At 37.4% G+C, this 18,468-nt stretch overlaps 1 protein-coding gene across 1 annotated transcript in view; it reads right to left on the reverse strand.

The window, feature by feature from the left end:
* LOC107740651 (uncharacterized) overlaps nucleotides 1–12,442 on the reverse strand; it is a 22,779-nt gene extending 10,337 nt beyond the window's left edge. The window contains exons 1-9 of the mRNA XM_016553157.1: nucleotides 12,264–12,442; nucleotides 12,095–12,184; nucleotides 11,360–11,419; nucleotides 10,998–11,103; nucleotides 10,438–10,691; nucleotides 9,087–9,273; nucleotides 8,795–8,916; nucleotides 7,219–7,318; nucleotides 6,909–6,985 (exon numbers count right to left, since the gene is read on the reverse strand). Coding sequence (XP_016408643.1) covers nucleotides 6,909–6,985; nucleotides 7,219–7,318; nucleotides 8,795–8,916; nucleotides 9,087–9,273; nucleotides 10,438–10,691; nucleotides 10,998–11,103; nucleotides 11,360–11,419; nucleotides 12,095–12,184; nucleotides 12,264–12,365 — 1,098 coding nt within the window. The 5' untranslated portion in view covers nucleotides 12,366–12,442. The remainder of the gene's footprint in view (nucleotides 1–6,908; nucleotides 6,986–7,218; nucleotides 7,319–8,794; nucleotides 8,917–9,086; nucleotides 9,274–10,437; nucleotides 10,692–10,997; nucleotides 11,104–11,359; nucleotides 11,420–12,094; nucleotides 12,185–12,263) is intronic.
* Nucleotides 12,443–18,468: the final 6,026 nt, after the last annotated feature.

Raw genomic sequence — 18,468 nt, forward strand, 5'->3', positions numbered from 1 at the left:
GGGCCAGGAGGGGGGAGGTGGGGGTCCCGACCCTCATCAATCTCACTCAGAACCCGCTTCAAGACACCAGAGGGGCCCAACCCCGCAGGCCAGAAACCCCCATCCTGTTCACCATACACACGGGGGCGAGGAAAAGACCCCACTATTGTACACAGCAGGAGGATGGCACACATACACCGAACCGCTCCAACCACCAACTAACTTCTCTTTTAAGGGGAATACTCCATCTAAGTGTGCGTTTGAGAACGAGAAATGATTTCAGACAGGTAAAAAAAAGAGGGATGTCAAAATAAGATGGTTTAATAGTGTCACGTCCCACTTTTAGACTTGATCACACCCACGTCTGACACTTACTGTCAGCAAACTATAGCATAATCTGTCTTCTGTGTGACACGCCACACGCCACTACCGTTTACTATACTTTTACTTATTTGAGTAAATAGTTTAAAAAGATTCCAAATGATGGGAAATTATATTGTGAAGCAGGACACTCTTAAAATTGGTGGCATTAATGTTTCCATTAAGAACCTTTAACATCTCTGGAACCTTTCCATTGCACAAAAGCAAATTCTTTATAGTGGAAAAAGGTTCTTTGTATCATTAAATGTTCTTCACACGAAGAGAAAATGGTTATTTTAAGAACTGTTCACTGAAAGTTTCTTTGGGAACCAAAAATGGTTGGCATAACTGTGAAAACTTTTTTTGCAAATGGGATCTCTTTAATATATCAATTCTTTCTCCCAGACAGCAACAAGATTACGAGGAGAGAGAGAGAGGAAAAAAAGATCTCAAAAAGAGATTTCAACATTGTCTCACATAGGGTTATTATTGTTAATAAAAACTACAATCATTTCAGAATCAATACAATCAATACAAAATACTTGATATAAAATAAACATTAACTGAATTTAAATAAAATATTTTTTTCAGCTAGTTGCCAGCTTCATTTAGTTTAAGCTGAAGTTGTAAAATAACTCAATAAACTAAAACGAATAACTAGAACTTAAATTATATAGACAAATTAAATAAAAAACTAAACAAAACAAAGGACCCATAAAATAAAATAAAAAATAAAATAAAATTTAAAAAAAAATTATTTTGCTAGTTGCTAGAACAAATTTTCTTCTTTAATTTTTTTTATTTTTTTTAGATGAAACTAAAGAAGAAACATAACTAAAACTAAATAAACTAAAACTAAACTAACTAAAAAAAAACTATGTAGACACAAAAAAATTAAAAGGACAAAAACACAACAAAATTACTAAAACCTTAGCTCCAATTAAAATGAAAACTAAAATGAATTCAAAATACTAACTAATCAATGATAATAAAACGACACTGGTCTCAATCTGTGCTCAGACACCAAAGACTGCATTCGCTTCATTTAGTTTAAGCTGAAGTTGTAAAATAACTCTATAAACTAAAACTAATAACTAGAACTTAAATTATATAGACACATTAAATAAAAAACAAAACAAAACAAAGGACCCATAAAATAAAATAAATTTAAAAAAAAAAAAATTTATTTTGCTAGTTGCTAGAACAAATTTTCTTCTTTAATTTTTTTTATTTTTTTTAGATGAAACTAAAGAAGAAACATAACTAAAACTAAATAAACTAAAACTAAACTAACTAAAAAAAAACTATGTAGACACAAAAAAATTAAAAGGACAAAAACACAACAAAATTACTAAAACCTTAGCTCCAATTAAAATGAAAACTAAAATGAATTCAAAATACTAACTAATCAATGATAATAAAACGACACTGGTCTCAATCTGTGCTCAGACACCAAAGACTGCATTCAAAAGTCAGATATCTCAAAATTAACTGAAAAAAAAAGTCTCATCAAATTCTCTTAAATCTGAAATATTTGATACACTCTTATAGACTCTCATTGTCAACACTTAACTCATTTGTGTCTACTTCTCCAAAGGAATTTAATGAAAAACCATCTGAAACTGAGCTGATACTTGAATGAAACACCCTGAGCTTTGAAAGAGCAGCTTTTGAGTAATGCCATCTTCCTTTGGATACAGTACTGCAAAGTATTTGGGAAAGAGAAAGAGAGAGAAACAGAAGGCGTATGTGTAAAAGTGTGTGTGTGTGTGTGTTAGAGAAGGATGGAGAGAGTGCTTTGCGTGAATGTGTACTCGGATGATAAGGAGGGTAATTAATTTTGTTTAATTAATTGCTACAATGCTGCTATCATCACAGGGAGTGAAGAGCACAACTTCTACTGTTCTAAAGTGGCGAAACACACACACACACACACACACACACACAGTCATACACCGTAACCTCATAAAGGTTGAGGACACCTTCGTTCACAATACAGATGAGAAGACAAGCCTTTATAAACACGGATCCTTACATCTGTGAATCATTTGCAAACTTATTTATGAACAAAACACCGACAAATTATGTATCCAAGATATATAAACCAATGTTTCCAACAAGAAAATCACATGAACTGACCAGACACACGCTACATGACTGATGTAAACCACCATGTTCATATAAACTCTTCCCGTCATACATGACTATAAACATCAGCTAGAATGAGAATGAGAAGGAGAGTGAGAGAGAGAAAGATCAGGACAGGATGGCAGAGGACAAGGGCCAAAATGTAAAAATCAATTTGCCAACTAAAACAGATGACCCTAAACTCAGTGTGGGGCTGGTAATGGTGGGGGGGCTCCCTCGGTAAATTCAATTTACGCAGCCCTACCAACTCAATTTGTGCTTCCATTTGGGGGCAGAAGAGAGAAGCGGCGCCACGGGATCAAGCGTCCCCCACCCAGGCCCCTGCGGCTCCTCTACATATGTTCCTCTTCCCAAACCTAATAATACGCACTCAAACCAGAGCCAGGTATCTCCGTTCTGTTTTACGTACACAAACACACTGTTTCTTTTCTTTGCAGCGTGCAATTGTCTTTCACGCACTTCTGTTCTCATTGTTTCTCACTGGCTGGGATATTACCGTACTGCTTGCATTTACACTGTAAAAATATTTTTGAACTGATTGAAGTAGCTGTGCTTCACAAGAAAATTCAGCGTACGTTTTCAGCGTACGTTTATGAAATTTGGCAGATGCTTTTATCCAAAGCAACTGACATTTCATTTAAAGTATACAGTTTATTTATTTATTTTTATTTTTTTTTTCATGTATTTCCTCAAACTCTTGACCTTGGCATTGCAAACACCATGCTCTACTACTTGAGCTAATATTTCAATGCTACATTGTTCTCACAGGACCTCAATATTTGCATGTTTAATTACAGTTATGTTCTTTATATAAATATTTTACGCAAAGTTCAACTTTGCGTTAAAATGTCTTAAAACTTTTAACAGTGTGATCAAATAATGAGTCAAGAAAATACAAAAGAATTGCAGTTGATATTACTTCTGCTTCATTGCTCACAATGGAAAAGTCAAGTGGAGAGCATTGCATTATGAGGTGCAATATTCTGCACAGTGTGCTCTCTTTTATCATTCAAATTCTATTCTATGCATACATAAAATCTACAGTATACAAACATTATGTGGCACGAATAAGTGCAGAATGGTAGCAACTCAAAGCTGTTTTTTCTCTCTCCCAAACAAGAAGGACGGATAGTTTGTAAATATAATGAGTTGGGCAAAAAGTTTGTCATTTAAAATGATAAAAATAATTATAGAAATAAATTATTCAATATAATACAAAATTATATATTGATTTTTTTTTTTAATAATATAAAATTATATTTAAAATAGCTAAATAAGCAACCCAAAAAACTATGAGTATCATGCTCTTCAAAATGACTCAAAAGTCTTTTTTTTACTTTTATGATGTTGGAAATTCTCAAAGGGAGTTTTTGCTGACAGAATCATGCTTGAGTAGTTCTTTCGGCCTTGGGAAATTATGACAGACAGCTCCCAAATTTGAGGTTGTCCCGAAAGAAAAGCTGCTTCCCGTTTCTGTCCATTTCGGTGTGCCTCAAAGCGACATTTTAAACCCTGAGCAGGTTCAAACTCTGATTATTTTAGGTTTTTAGGCTATGGTTTTTATTTTTAAATGACACAAAACACCGAGGTACACGTGTAGCGATCTGACCCCACGCCAGCGTGTTTACAGACCACTAGTCTCTAGATATGCTGACAGTATGTCAGATAGACGAAGACACCGCTTTAATTCCTCACGGATTCTTACAGCCACAAGGAAATGGTGAAAATGCGGTTTGAGATGCCAACGAAAAACCACAGAGAGAGTGAGAGAGAGAAAGAGACAGATAGAGAGTGAACAGGTTTGGATGGAGTGGTTACACATACAGACAGTTAAATCCACATATATAATCGAGTGAGATCAGACAGGCTTCATCTAAATCTCCACCTCTTTTATTCATTCTGTCTGTCTCTATTTTCTCTTTTTCTCCGTTTCTTTCTCTCTCTCTCTCTCTCTCTCTACAGATGCTCACATTTTCGCCCTGCTTTTCCTCCTCCTCCTCCTCACTCGTTCACGCTCGCTCTCTCGGTTTTAAGGATCCTCATCTGCTCTCAGTCAGAGTAATTCCCCACAGATCAGAGCAGGGCAGGTGTTTGCTTCACCCTCGTCCCTCTCCAGGGGCCGTGTTGCCCTGACAACTGACCATCCCGAGCCTCTGCCGTATGCGTGTTCTGTTTGGTTTGGACCAATGGTCACCCCCTGCGCTTTAATTGAACACGCACTTCTCAGCGGGAGAACATGCAGAGAAAGGAACAGCCACAAAAACACGTTCTTGCTACACGCATGACTATGAATGTCAACTGTGCTCAGACCGTTGCGTCTGTACGAATGGATTTCGCAGTCTTGCTGGTGGAAAATCACACTCAGCCCAAGAGAATGCATATAAAAACAGCCTTTGTTGATTTGGAAACATGACAGCTGGTCTTTTCCTGTCCTACTGCCGTGACAGACAGAACAACAAGATTCCCAAGATGAGTCAAAGACTTCTAATTAAAAACGAACTTGGGTTATTGAAGAATGTGTCCGTGTTCAAAACAACAAAACACAATGCAACACAGCTGTTTGGGGTTGTATTCATCCAAACGAACCAAAACCAAGTATAAGAAAGCAACACAAAACAAAACAGCTGTTTGGACTTACATAATATTTTAAAAGATCAAAACAAAACACAGCATTACTGTTTGATCTTGTTTCAAACAAATGCAAGATCAAAATGAAAAAAAGAAAAGAAAAAGAAACAGCTGTTTCTAAACCAATCTAAACAAAACAAAAAGTATAGCAATGCAGCAAAAAACTAAAAACTACTGGTTGTATTTTGCACATATACAAAGTCAAAATCTTGTATTACACAAACGCAAGATCAAACAAAACAAGACAAGAAAAGCAAAAGAAAAAACAACAGAAAAGAAACTGCAGTCTGGGCTTATATTATACATAATTAAAGAGCCAAACAAAACAAAGAAAAGCAAAAAAAAAAAAATAATTAATTTGAGCTATTATACATAGACAAAATCCTAACAAAGCAAAAAGCATTAAAAAAAATTTAATTGTCAGTCTGCACTTATGTTCTACAACAAAGTAGAACAAAAATAAACCAAAACAAAAAAAGGTGGTTTGAGCTTATATTATACATACAAAGACACAGACAAAACAACAAGAAAAAAAACTGTGGTTAGTACTTTTATTATACATAAAAATATCCAAACAAAACAAAGAAAAGCAAAAGAAAAGTAAAAAGCGGTGGTAAAAGTTTATATATGCTAAAAAAATCAGACAAAATTAGTAAAAAAAATAAAAAAAAAAGTAATTTGAGCTATTATGTAGACACAAAATCTGAACAAAACAAACCTAAACAAAACAAAAAGCAAACAAGCAAACAAAAAAAATCATCAGTCTGCACTTCCACATTCTACATACAAAAGATCCAGACAAAACAAAGAAGAAAAAAATATAATATTTTTTAAAAAATTCCTGGTTTGCGCTTGTATTATACATACAGAAGATGCAAACAAAACAAAGCAAAGCAAAAATCAACAATTAAAGCATGTGTGAATGTAGTCCTTAATTGCAGAGTCTAATCCCTGAACGAACAATATATTTTATGACTGGGATTAAGATGATTGAATTAGACTGTTTCTGTTTGTGGAACGTTGAATAAAAGAGCAATGTCATTTAACGGCACAGAAGTGCAACTGATAGATCATGATTCCGTCAGGGAGGATCGTTCCCTCCAAACAATTTTTTCCTCCCCTTGACAGGTAGAAGAAGACAAATGAAAAGTTGAGATGGCACGTGGAGGCGTGTTAGTGAGCCGCAACGGGTACCGCGGCACCCTGCCTTGCAGGGCATTGTGGGATATGTCCTCCACCGAAGTGGCTGCCCAGATGACATATTACAGCTCTGCGGGAAACGCATGGGCCTACAGGAGGAGGCGTTTCTCCTGCGTTCTGCAAACGTTTAATATCGGTTGTCCTCCCTGCTGCTTTTACCCAGGTTCAGCGAGAGCCCCGCGGAGGGCCGAGGCGTGTTTGCGTTGGCCCCTTCAGAGAAGGATGCGAACCCGGAGGACTCTTTAACGCTCCAACTTTCAACTTTGAAGTTTTCTTTGACTGCGCAGTGAAAATATTGGCGAATGCAGCTGAAGCACTTCTCATATTCGTAAATCAACTGGAGCCTTCAGAGATCAAATGGCTGCGCCGTAGCGCCGTTTGAAATATTCGCTTCCTCGCAACGTTTACATCCTCATATTAGATAAAAGAAAACATTCTGGGAGAGGCCTCCATCCTGGTGGCAAATTCAAAGTGATTTACGCACACACACAATGCGCCGCCGATAACACAACGACGCAATGAGGATGTCTGAACCTGCAGAAACAAAAGAAGCCCATTGATTTGCTGTTAGCAGATCTGATGAGTGGAAATACAGGCAGAGTCTGTAAGATGGCTGGATCGGTGAAGATATTGTTCCCAGTGCGACGCCGCTTTTTTCCCGAACCCCAATCTGTTGTATCATTGACACATAAATGGATTAGGGTCATGTATCACTGATAATGGTCTAGCCCAATGCTGGTGTGTCTGCGGTTCGGGTTGTGTGTGCGCGATAAGGCCTATTGATTATGTACCATATGCAGTTCCCACACCGTCCTTTGTGCCATGTGTTTGGTGATGTGTTTTTTCCCCAGAAAGGGGTGGGTGCGGTGATACAGCTGGTGAATGCAGGGTTAATTTACTCACACAGCCGTTGGCCTTCAGGAGCCTGCGTGCTTCTGTCTGGAAAGGCAAAAAACGTGTGCGTTTTCGTGCAGCCGATTTGATAAGCTTCTACGAACAGAATCTGCAATCAAAACAACAACAAAAAAGACGCCACACGTTCCAAGACAGACAAGTCCTTTTTAATGGATATAATCACAGTGGTTTCGAAATGAGAACTGTACTGCTGCGTTTTCTGACTGATAAGGCCACAGTGAGGAGTCCAATATAAGAGGCACGTGTGTATTTCACATTACACACAAAAAATATATTCACATTACACGCCAGGGCACACTTTCAACATGTGATCAACTAAAATACCACAAGTCTGAACTACATCAATCACGATGTAACCCCCCTACCAAGTGACATCCATGTCATTTTACAGGAGAGCGATGCTTAACCATCTGCCACTGTGTTCACAGCTTTAGTCTACTTGGTTCAAAGTTTTAGCACATGACAAACAGTGTGTGATAACGTCTGGCAGTGATGCTGGAGGTACGTCGAAGCTACTGTTTTCCATCTACTTCTAACTGTGACTCCGGGGGTCGTTTTGCAATTTCAAATCAATAAGAAGTCACAGTTTTGTGTAATCAACATGATAAAAATCATACACACATAGTTTGTCATGTACTCTGCAGCTTACACAAAACCTTTCAAATACGAACTTAAAAGGATAGTTAATTCAAAAACGGCTGCACGATTTGTGGGGGGAAAATTCGTTGCATTTAAAAAAATTAAAATAGCTCCAGGTTTGCTGTGCGGCACAATTTGGCCCAACATTTTAATTATAATAATAATAAATATTAGTATTATTAAATAAAATATTAAAATAATAACTCTTATTATTGTAATATTTCAATATAAAATAAAATTATAGTTTTTAAATTGTATTTAAGAACATTTTTTATTTTATAGTACAACTGTAAAATTACAATACTAATATTTTTTGCTGTTTTAATTTCTTCTTTTTAAAATGTTAAGCTATCAAGCTTTTATTTTGACAGAAAACTGCAGGGAGTCCTTAGAGATTCTCTTGCTGACAAGTCTGTTTATAAGGGCATCTCATTACAAATTTGTGACAATGGTTGAGTTCCCAAATGTTATAAGCGACTCAAAGCCCAGCACAAGTGGAGGTTTAATGCAAACTGAGCTGCTCTGAGAGACTGAAAACACTGGAACATGAGTTGCTCCTGTGTAAATGAACCCAGTGCTGCGCTTCACTCTGAAACTCTGCTTATTAAATTAAACTGCAGCCTTCGCGTTTTGATAATCGCACTAAGCCGGTTTTGGTTTTATTTTGATGAACCATGCAGCCTTACTCAAAAATGAAAATTCTGTCATAATTTACTCACCCTCGTGTCGTTTCAAACCACAGTAAATGAAAATTAAGTAAATGATGACAGAACTTTTTCTGAACTATCCCTTTAAGGTTAATAACAGAATTTTGTGTCGTTAAATTTGATTTTAATTCTTCAACTAAATATGTTCACTGGGGATGTCCAATGAAAGTCGACACTCAATGCTCAACCGTTGCTTTCTCCTTCTCAAATGAGCCCACCAATGGATCATCAGCTGGGTGTGGCCTTTTCCGAAGCCTCTTGGCCTCATTCTGAAGCTTCTGTCGTATGTAGCCCTTTATTTCAGAATCAGTCTTTCCGGGGAAGAACCGCTGCACTGTCCCTGTAGAGAATGTTTCACTGGTAATCAAAACTGCAAACTTGAGACCACAATTAATCACAAACTTCACAATGGCCTGATTGCAGTTAATGAAATGGAACTGAACGCATTCTCGAACTAACTAAAGGATGCCCGCCGTTCAGTACTTGTTACAAACAGTCCCTTATACGTACTCAGAATGGCCTGGATCTCATGTGCCGGAAGAGCTGGCTTAGGCATCCCTCGCTTGCTGTTGACGATGCCTGAGATTGAGTGAGAGGCCAGACAGTCTCTGTCGTAGAGGCTGCGCAGCAGGTCATTGGTGAGTTTCTGAGCGGTGGTCCCTGTGTTGCAGCGCTCCAGGAGATCAGCAGTGATAACCTGGAGAGGAAACAAAAAAGTTGCTGTGGATGAGCTATAAAAATGTAGGTCAACAACCAATGAATGACTCATTTTTAAAACTGATTATGAAACCGAATTAAATAATCAACAATAAATGTTATTCCTGATTAGTCAGGTCTTTCGTATGGTACAAAATGCATTACTAGAACCTAAAAACACATTTAATTTCATTTTACTGCTCTTTTAATGCAAGCATTTCTACATTGCAAAACAATGCATTCTAACAGAAAGCAATTTAATGTTGCTGTCATTGTTACACTTTAAATATTTAATAGAGAACGTGCAGGCAAGTCATTCAAATATTAGTTAAACATCAAACTGTAGTTTTAAATGAGCCACAACTGAACTTGAAATCATAAATGCAGGTAATAATATTTTTGCAGAAACAAACTGTAATTTTTAATCATGCATACTACATATTTATCCAAATAACTGTTCATACTTGGTTTGGTTTTGTCATTTTAATCATTTTGGTTGTTTAATCTGTTATGCTGCTTTTAACGGACACAGGCCTATATATATTTTTCACAACATAAAATGAGTTTATACGGTAACCTGTACTTTAAAATAATTTTGGACACAATGTATACATTACTTCAATGTGCATATTGTTTGAAGGAAAGAATTGAACATGATTTTCAATTAATCAAGGAAACAACAAACAGATCAATCAGTTACCAAAATAGTCATTAATTGCAGCCCCACAAAAAATAGTAATATAAAACTAACGCAACTTAAAAAAAATTAAAAAAAATAAAAACAACTGAACACAGGATTCTGTAAAGAACTTTTGTCTAAAATGTTGTATTTATTGATTTTAAAAATATTTTTACCATTTCATGTTGTTTTCTTTATTATACAATATTTTTGGACCCAATGTAAACATCACTTCGCTTTTCACATTGTTCGATTGAGAGCATTAAACATTACGTCTGATTAATCAAAGCGATAACCAGCAGAATCGATTATTACAATAACTGCAGCCCTACGATGAAACAGCAGCAAAAAAAACACAACTTTTTTTTTCAAAACAATTAAACACATGAAATTCTATGAAGAACTTTTATCAAAATGCACATTAAATTTCACCAAAATTAGACATTCTAAAGCTGATTATAGAGACATCTAAAATGTAACTCCTACTTTTTGTTCGGGAAGCGTTCCATTCCGTTGAGGCATTGTTTGTGTGACCTCATACTGACCACACCCCTGCTGCTCTGAACTTGCACATTCAGCTGTTCTTCCACTAAGCACCCTTGGAGGAGAAATGTGACTGGGTGGCCTGCTTCTCTCGAGCTCCTCTGGAATGCTGGGAGTTGCAGCTTTGTGGCTGCTGCACAGCCATCTATCACTCTTCTCGATCAGCTCTTCAAGTGTCTGAGCCAACTTCCCACAAGCTGTAAAAAAAAGTATGAATTTAGCCCAAAATTGTCTCACAACAAGAGGTAACCTGTTGTGTAACATGGCACACCACAGTAACACTAAATCTTTCTTTGACATGAAGTTTCCTCATGAACTTGCTGAACCTTTCCTCAAATTGAAATGATCTTGAAACATGAAATGATCTGTGAACGAGCTGGTTTTCAGTGAGCTTTCAGCTCGATGTACGTCTTTTCCTTGCCACTGGAAATGCATAGCTGTAAAATAAAAAAACTAAACCCAGAAAGGACAATTTGCCACATTTCAGAAGTCCACTGCTTTACCTGTAAGGCTTCTGATTTGCTCTCGAAGGCCGTCCATCTCCCTCTGCATACTCAACACCATGGCGATAAGCTCCGCCCTTGAACGTGATTGGAGACTTCCGAGCACCTGGAAGAAGATTATCCACGTCACATTATAAACTGAGTGGACACATGCGTTCAAACTTGTATCAGTAATTGACCAAAACTACCCAAGATCTTTTTAAGCAAGGAAAAAAAGTTTTTGGAGCTGAACGAGTTTGGCTCTAAATCCTCAAAAGCACTGCACCGTAGATGTTTAGAAGTAAGAAGCTTAATTTATGCAGTGAGTTAAATTTGAGATTATTAACAAAGTAGCCCAAAAGTGGAATGTTGTGCCATTTTACCTCCATAGTAAAATCTGCACCCCTTGTTGCATCTCCAAGGGGTTTGTCAACCTCAAAAGCCTGTTTGAGAGCAAGCAAAATACACATGAAACCAGTGGTTCTAGTTTGGTTTGCAACTTCAAAATAACATTGGATAGCAATGTAAAAATGATCGTTGTGAGGTTCTTCACATTGGCAGAACCAGTGGATATCCTTCTGAAGATGCCTCAAACGGAAATGACATTATTAGAGATTTCATTATATATTTTAAGTGCCTCAAAACCTTTCCCTCATGATTCCTGAAGGAACTGATGGCAGTCTTTTAAGTTCTTGCAGGAACTCTTGGGGCTTCATCACATATAAGCTCCTCAGAGAACTGATTTTCCTTTTTCAAATGCGTCCTAAAAATTCTCCAGAGGCTTTTGGCAGTATGATAATCTGAGGAAGTCCAAATGACGCCTCCAGTGTCTTCATTTTTACAGTAGGCTATGTGATCCTATTATCCCTCATTAAACTAGGCTACAGATACAGCAAGTCTGGAATAAATTACTTAAAGCTCCTTAATCACATGGAAGATGCCATTTATCTTTAATATATTTTCATTATTTAGCCTATTACATTTTATTATCAAAATCTTAAAGGCTATAAATGTTAAGAATTGTCACTGGAACAGATGTTTTAATCTATTCAGCAATGCTTATCAGCTAAAAAACAAAACTGATTACAATATTGATTCAGCAATAAAAAGGAACAGACCTTTGTTTTGAACTTAATATAGTCAGCATTGCAAGATGAGATGTCCTCTCCATTTAGTTCTCTCCATTTTCTCCTCTTCGCCGGCTCTTGCTGAAAGACAGTCACATAATTAAAGCAAGGGAGTGCAAAACAATGACACATAGGCAACAAAAGCTTGATGTTTACATACACTGAGGACGTGGTTCGCCCTCGCGACGGTTTCTGCGGGTGTCTCTTCGTATCCCTCGTATCCATTGTACAGGATGCGCTTTGCTATTGTTTTTCTCCTCATCTTTCGCCCATTAGCCGTTTTCCTCGCCGAAAAGCCGTCCGGTTCTTTATCATGCCGGTCATGGCCACGCGCAGATCCGTGACAGCCTCATGACTTTCACGCTCGTGGCATTTCGATTAAAGTTAAAGACACTCTGGCGTGTCAACATCACGAGTGCGTCTTGAAACACTTGAAAACGAGTAAAATGTGTGGGAAAGGCACCCTAAAAGTTTTAACAGTGGCTGATGTCTTAAATCTATAACAGTTTGAAGAAAAAACACATCGTAAAGGGCTCATAATCTATAGCTAGCGGTCATTTTAATAATGCAAAACTCGCATCTGTTTATTCTGTACGTGAAAGTGAGATTAATTATAGACTAGTTAATAGTTAGCTATTTGTAATGATCCCTGTTGCTACTATCTGTTATTTTGCATTAGTTACTATTTTATTTAGCAGCATTGGTTTACTGGCACATCCCACAAAAAACAGCACACTTCAGTCTCCCATGAACCTTTTAAAACATTAGAGATATAAATCCAATATTATTGTTGTGTTGCATAAGTTTGATCAACTATTATCTAACATAAACTTAACCTTGCGTGAAACGTATCTAGCTTTAAACACATAAAATGTCTTTATTCCTTCTGGAAATATGGATTTGGACCTACTTGACTCTAATAGTTAAAATCATCATAATCATAGGTGTCATAGACATCATCATAACTGAATGAACTTAAATGAAATCATAACTGTCATAATCTAATGAAATATATTTAATTAGTTGTAGTACAACACTTTTTAATTATAAACAAATTATTATAAAAAAACAACATTACAAAAAAAACAATTAAAATTGTAACAAAAAGTAATATATCACTTTCAGAGGGCAGGTAAATCTTTTACTTTTTGAATTTTTACACATTGAGTTTACTGCATTAGTCAAGCTCAATCATGGTAACCAAATTATTGTAAGAAAATGTATTAATTACATTTTATAAATTTATGGGAATTGTTATTATACAATAGAGATGGGGGGGGATCTTAATTACAAGCCCTATACATGAAGACATTTTTTTTCCTCAAAAAAATATACTGTCTAAAATAAAACCAAAACAATGATATAAAAATCTGAAGCTTTAGACATTATACTGTGGGAGACTTTATAGGGCACATTATACAAGAGACTTTATAGGGCACTTTCTTTTTCTTTCCCACTTGTTCTTTCTTTTTTTGGCTGTGTGAGCACAGATACCAGTGAGAGGTCAGGCAAGGTTTGACCCCATGCATTCCCAGGTGACTACAGTAACATGAACACATGTAAAATGCATTTGTCTAAAAGACATATGTTGACATATGTAGACATATGTTGCCTAAAATAAAACAAAAACAAAACTATAAAAACCTGAAGATGTGAAATGATTTCACCCACATTACAAGGGAGACTTTATAGAGCACTTTCTTTTTCTTAGTCACTTGTTCTTTCTTTGGCTGTGTGAGCACAGATACCAGTGGGAGGTCAGGAAAGGGTTGACCCCATGCATTCCCAGGTGGCGTACAGTGAGCACTAAGTGTATCCAGAAGCACCTGAGGTTGTAAAAGAGAGACCTCTGCAGGGATGGGAGGAGGGAAGCAGCTCTGTGCTGGAACAAAGTGGATCCTGTAACTCATTAAAGCAGGCTGGGGATCACAAAAGGCCAGTCGAATAGTGTCATGTGCACCAGTACTGTCTGTCTTATATGCACTGTGAATATGGGTCAGTTTAAATGACGCCTCGTTTGATCCGATCACAAGAGCTCAGACAAGATCATGTCTTTCCTGCTAGTAAAATGCTGCTCAAATGAGTTTATTTTTCAGTTATTCTCAGTTTACCTGTATTAAATAAGGTTACGGTTCATTTCTTTTAAAACCCTTGTGTTAGTGGATGATGCCTGGCTGGTGATAGGCAGTGCTTCACTGCTGTCTGGGCAAATTAAATAGTGCTAATATCACAAATGTGATTTGGTCACATGCATATAATTTATAGGTTCACAAAGTGTTCAGGATGTTCCTATTTACATCTGTATTTAGTGCTGTCGAAATGGATCTCAATACCAGAAGTAAATGGGGTCTATGTGAGTTTTTGACTAACTAACAAACTAGCACACCAAGACTCACTGTTAGGAGACACAAATGGCACCGATTACAGAATTACTTCGTTACGGAAAATAAGCAATATGCTCTTACATGCTGGATGAAAGAGAACTGGCACCTTCTCTTATGACAGTGATTAGGCAAGCATGAAAGCTACACTACATTGATCCTGGTGGCCAGAGTCATTTCAGTTCAGACCGTTTGAGAACTTTGTTCTAACTTACTTGAACAGAATGACTCAGTCAACCTGCTGGATCCACCGTGACGCTCCTGGTCTGCAGAGGCCAAACATGAAGATCCGTGACAAAAAGACCTCTTACATCACAGCAGATGTTATTACAGTCCAGACTACAAATGTGACAGCAGAGCCACCATTTCTCACTCAGACAGACTGATTATTGATCTCCGCCCTGCATATTGCAGCCTCTTGAGAGGCTCCGAACCAGCATAAAGAGGAGTATTGATGATATATTGATATGCATTCTTTTATTTACTTTACCCATACGGCCTTTCACCTCTCTTCTAACAAATCAATTGCACATACAGCATAAAGCTTCTTTTCTGGGTCACAGGCTGCCATTCCCCATTTAGTCCGAGAGCAGCTTTGAAGTCTGTCTTGTGACTGTCAGACTTGCCTATGCATGAGAATTTGTACTAAAGGACCTGATCTGAGGTCAGTCTAAAAAAATAAATAAAAAATACTGGAACCAAATGGCACCATTCATGACGCCAGTGAGCTAAAATTGGAATTGGAAGGATGTGCACCCTAACCAATGAACATATGACATGGTTGCAAATGTCTCAATGTTACTTCAATCAAAAACAGAAAAAAAATGTAAAATGTAAATAAAAATATATATTAATAAATAAATATACAAATTAATTAGCACACGTTAATTTGCACATACTTGCATCTCTAAACTAATAAAGAACACTGTGTATTATAATTCCCTTTTTGACCAGAGTAGAACAGAGAACAGAGCATGTAATAAATAATCAAAATTGTGTTAAACAATTTTTTTTATATTTTGTATATTTTATATAATTCCCCTAATAGATTAATATATTAATAAAAATATATTATATAAAATATAAATATTATGTATATATGTATATATATATATCTACTTAAACAACAGTGCCTGTTATAAAAATTAAAAATTATAATATTTTATAGTAATAATAATAATATGTAATTTATAAATAATAATATAGTTTAAATAAGGCCAATTACTGTGGAGATGGGGAATATTCTCAATAACTAAAAGAATTATGAATAAACTGGAATCGTTAAGTGGAATCAGGATCAGAACTAAAATCATTAAATTCCTTATGATTTCCAACCATATTGATTTGTAATTTGTGTCCTTTCAGCTCATGCATCAAGAACAGACAACTTTCTTCTCTCTTGATCTCTCCTTCTCCATCTTTCCTTACATAATGAAAATATAAGAGTAAATAGTGCCATAAAGAAAGAGGCCCTGCTTGGGCACTGAGTGGGATTTAATTGACCATATGGGGGCGTCAGAGTTGAACTCTGACCTAACTCCCATCAACCGTTAGGAGCGCCCTAAAATGATATAATGGACAGAAAGGTGGGCCAGCCACCCAGGCAAAAAAGGATGATACAAAGGGGCACAAATATACATTCTATAATATCTGTATTAAATGCACCTCTTGACATTTCTCTGTAGACTTGCATGCGAGACTGTGTGGTTTCTCACACTCACCTATCGCTGATGGACAGCTCGTGTTTTGAGCCCGCTCAGCAGTCTGTCACTTGATTAGACTCCCTGCCATGGCTCTTCTTTCCTTCATTGCCAATGTTCTCTCCCCCCCTCCGCTCATGCATATGGAGAAGCTTAATTAAAAAGGACAACAGCGCTGCCTTAAGATCTGTCTCAAAGCGACAACATAGACTGACACATGAGTACAACACAATGCAGGCCATTCGGTGTCCAGGGCAGCACTGAATGTGAAGGAGTGCCGGACAGGGGTTTTTGCGAGCCTTTGAAGGGGAAAACCAGATTTTTGAATTAGATCTCTCTTTTTTTGAAGATGAAATGTGTCATTTTTGTACATTTGGATGTTTAAATATTCTCTTCTATTATGGTTTAGTGCACAGACACAAATGAGCCAAAAATATCATGAGTTTTGCAGTTCTTTGTGGTGTAGAAATTATACGCTTCACCTTTAAGACACAAGCGTTCAAATCCATCTCTTTGTGAACACATAACTAGGCTACTTAAAGGGATAGTTCATCCAAAAATAAAAATGTACTCACCCATATGGTTCCAAACCTGTATGACTTCTTTCTTTTGTGGAAAATAGATATTTTGAAGAATGCTGGCAACCAAACAATTTCGGTTCCCATTGTATGGACAAAAAATACAATGGAAGTCAATGGGAATCAAAACCATTTTCGTTACCAACATTCTTCAATAAATCCTCTTTTATATCTTGAAGAATGTGGGTAACCAAATCATTTTGGCTCCTATTGTCTTCCATTGTATGAAGCAAAAAAAAAAAAAGAGTCAATGTGAACTGCGAAACTGTTTGGTCACCAACATTCATACAGAAAAAAAAACGTCAGTCATATAGGTTTGCAACAACATGAGGGTAAGTAACTGATGACAGAATTTCATTATTTTTAGGGTGAACTTTATATTCTCCTTTATTCAGTCTTAGAATTAATCACTTATGTTGTAACATTCCTCTTTTGTATGTGTCTTTGTCTAAAAGCACCTGCTGCTAAATTAATGAACATAAGTAAACTTTCCCACGTGTCAAATGCTGCTTCTCATTAACTACCAACATCTAACTCCTTGCATTTGTTTCAAGAAACAAGACCTTTTTGACTTTATACTGCTCACAAATCAGCAGGCGGATCCAGATCTGGCCTACGGTCATCTGTTAACATGAATCTGAGAGTTACAAGACGACATGAAGCTGTGCAACCTGAAAACTTTCTCCCAGAACACGGTTCTGTTCAGCGTCAGCCATTTCTGCCTTTGAGGGATTAGAGTGATGTCATCGGTAAGGTCTCAACCCTTTTCGCTGTCATCCTGGCTCAGGTCGCCGTTAAGTCCGAGCGGCACAGCTTTTGTATGCGCTATAATTCAGACTGTGACTTTGATGTTAATAGCACTAATAATGGCCTGACAGTGACGGATGGGTGCAGGCAATTTGGGGGCCCGTGAAGTGACCCTCGGCCCAATCAGAGCACTTCCAGGTTAAATGTGACCCCAGGCAGCCGGCAAAGAGGGAGAAGTGCTGAATGGATGAAGGAGAAAAAAAGAGTGAGAGAGAGAGAAAAAAGTGAGGCACTGAAGAGAGGAACACTCCTCAGGATAGTAAGTAATTGCTGCTATACGCCATTTCTTCCCCGTTTGGATGCTTCTGCAAGATTCCAAGAGTAGAAACTCTGTCCACTAACCACAGAGGCAGCTGCATTCGAATCCCCAGAGCTACACCCGAAATTCTGCCGCATTGCCAAAACCTTTCGGTTTCACAACCCAAGTCTTTGGCCGCAAAAACAGTTCTCTTAATCAGTCCAAACACCTCCCCGGGCAGCAGTGGGAATGCTTGGCCAGGCCATGTGTTAGACATTAAACGCAATCAGTGACAGCATTTTTGAGTGCTGGAGAGATTGAGAGGAAGGGAGATCCAGGTTGATAAATAGCAGAGCCACTCAAATGCCCGTCTGTTCACGGGGAGTCTGGGTAATCAAACCGAGGCCTGTTTGCTTTATTTATGCCGCACGTCAAAATGAGAGATTTATCGTTATTGCGAGGCAGCTCTTGATTAGTGAGGAGAATGTGGGAAGCTAACCTGGAAAAGCTCCATTGGCGTTTAACGTCTTCTTGTCGGGATGAGCACAAACCGAACAATGGCTTGCCAGTGAGACGCATGTTGGTAAAGATGGAGAAGTGACAAGGATTAAGCGTTCTTTGTGGTGAAAGCAATTCTCTGCGCAGCATTTTCTCATGATTA

Source organism: Sinocyclocheilus rhinocerous, unplaced genomic scaffold, assembly GCF_001515625.1.
Source record: "Sinocyclocheilus rhinocerous isolate Xijiao unplaced genomic scaffold, SAMN03320098_v1.1 scaffold705, whole genome shotgun sequence".
In the NCBI taxonomy this organism is placed as follows: Eukaryota; Metazoa; Chordata; class Actinopteri; order Cypriniformes; family Cyprinidae; genus Sinocyclocheilus; species Sinocyclocheilus rhinocerous.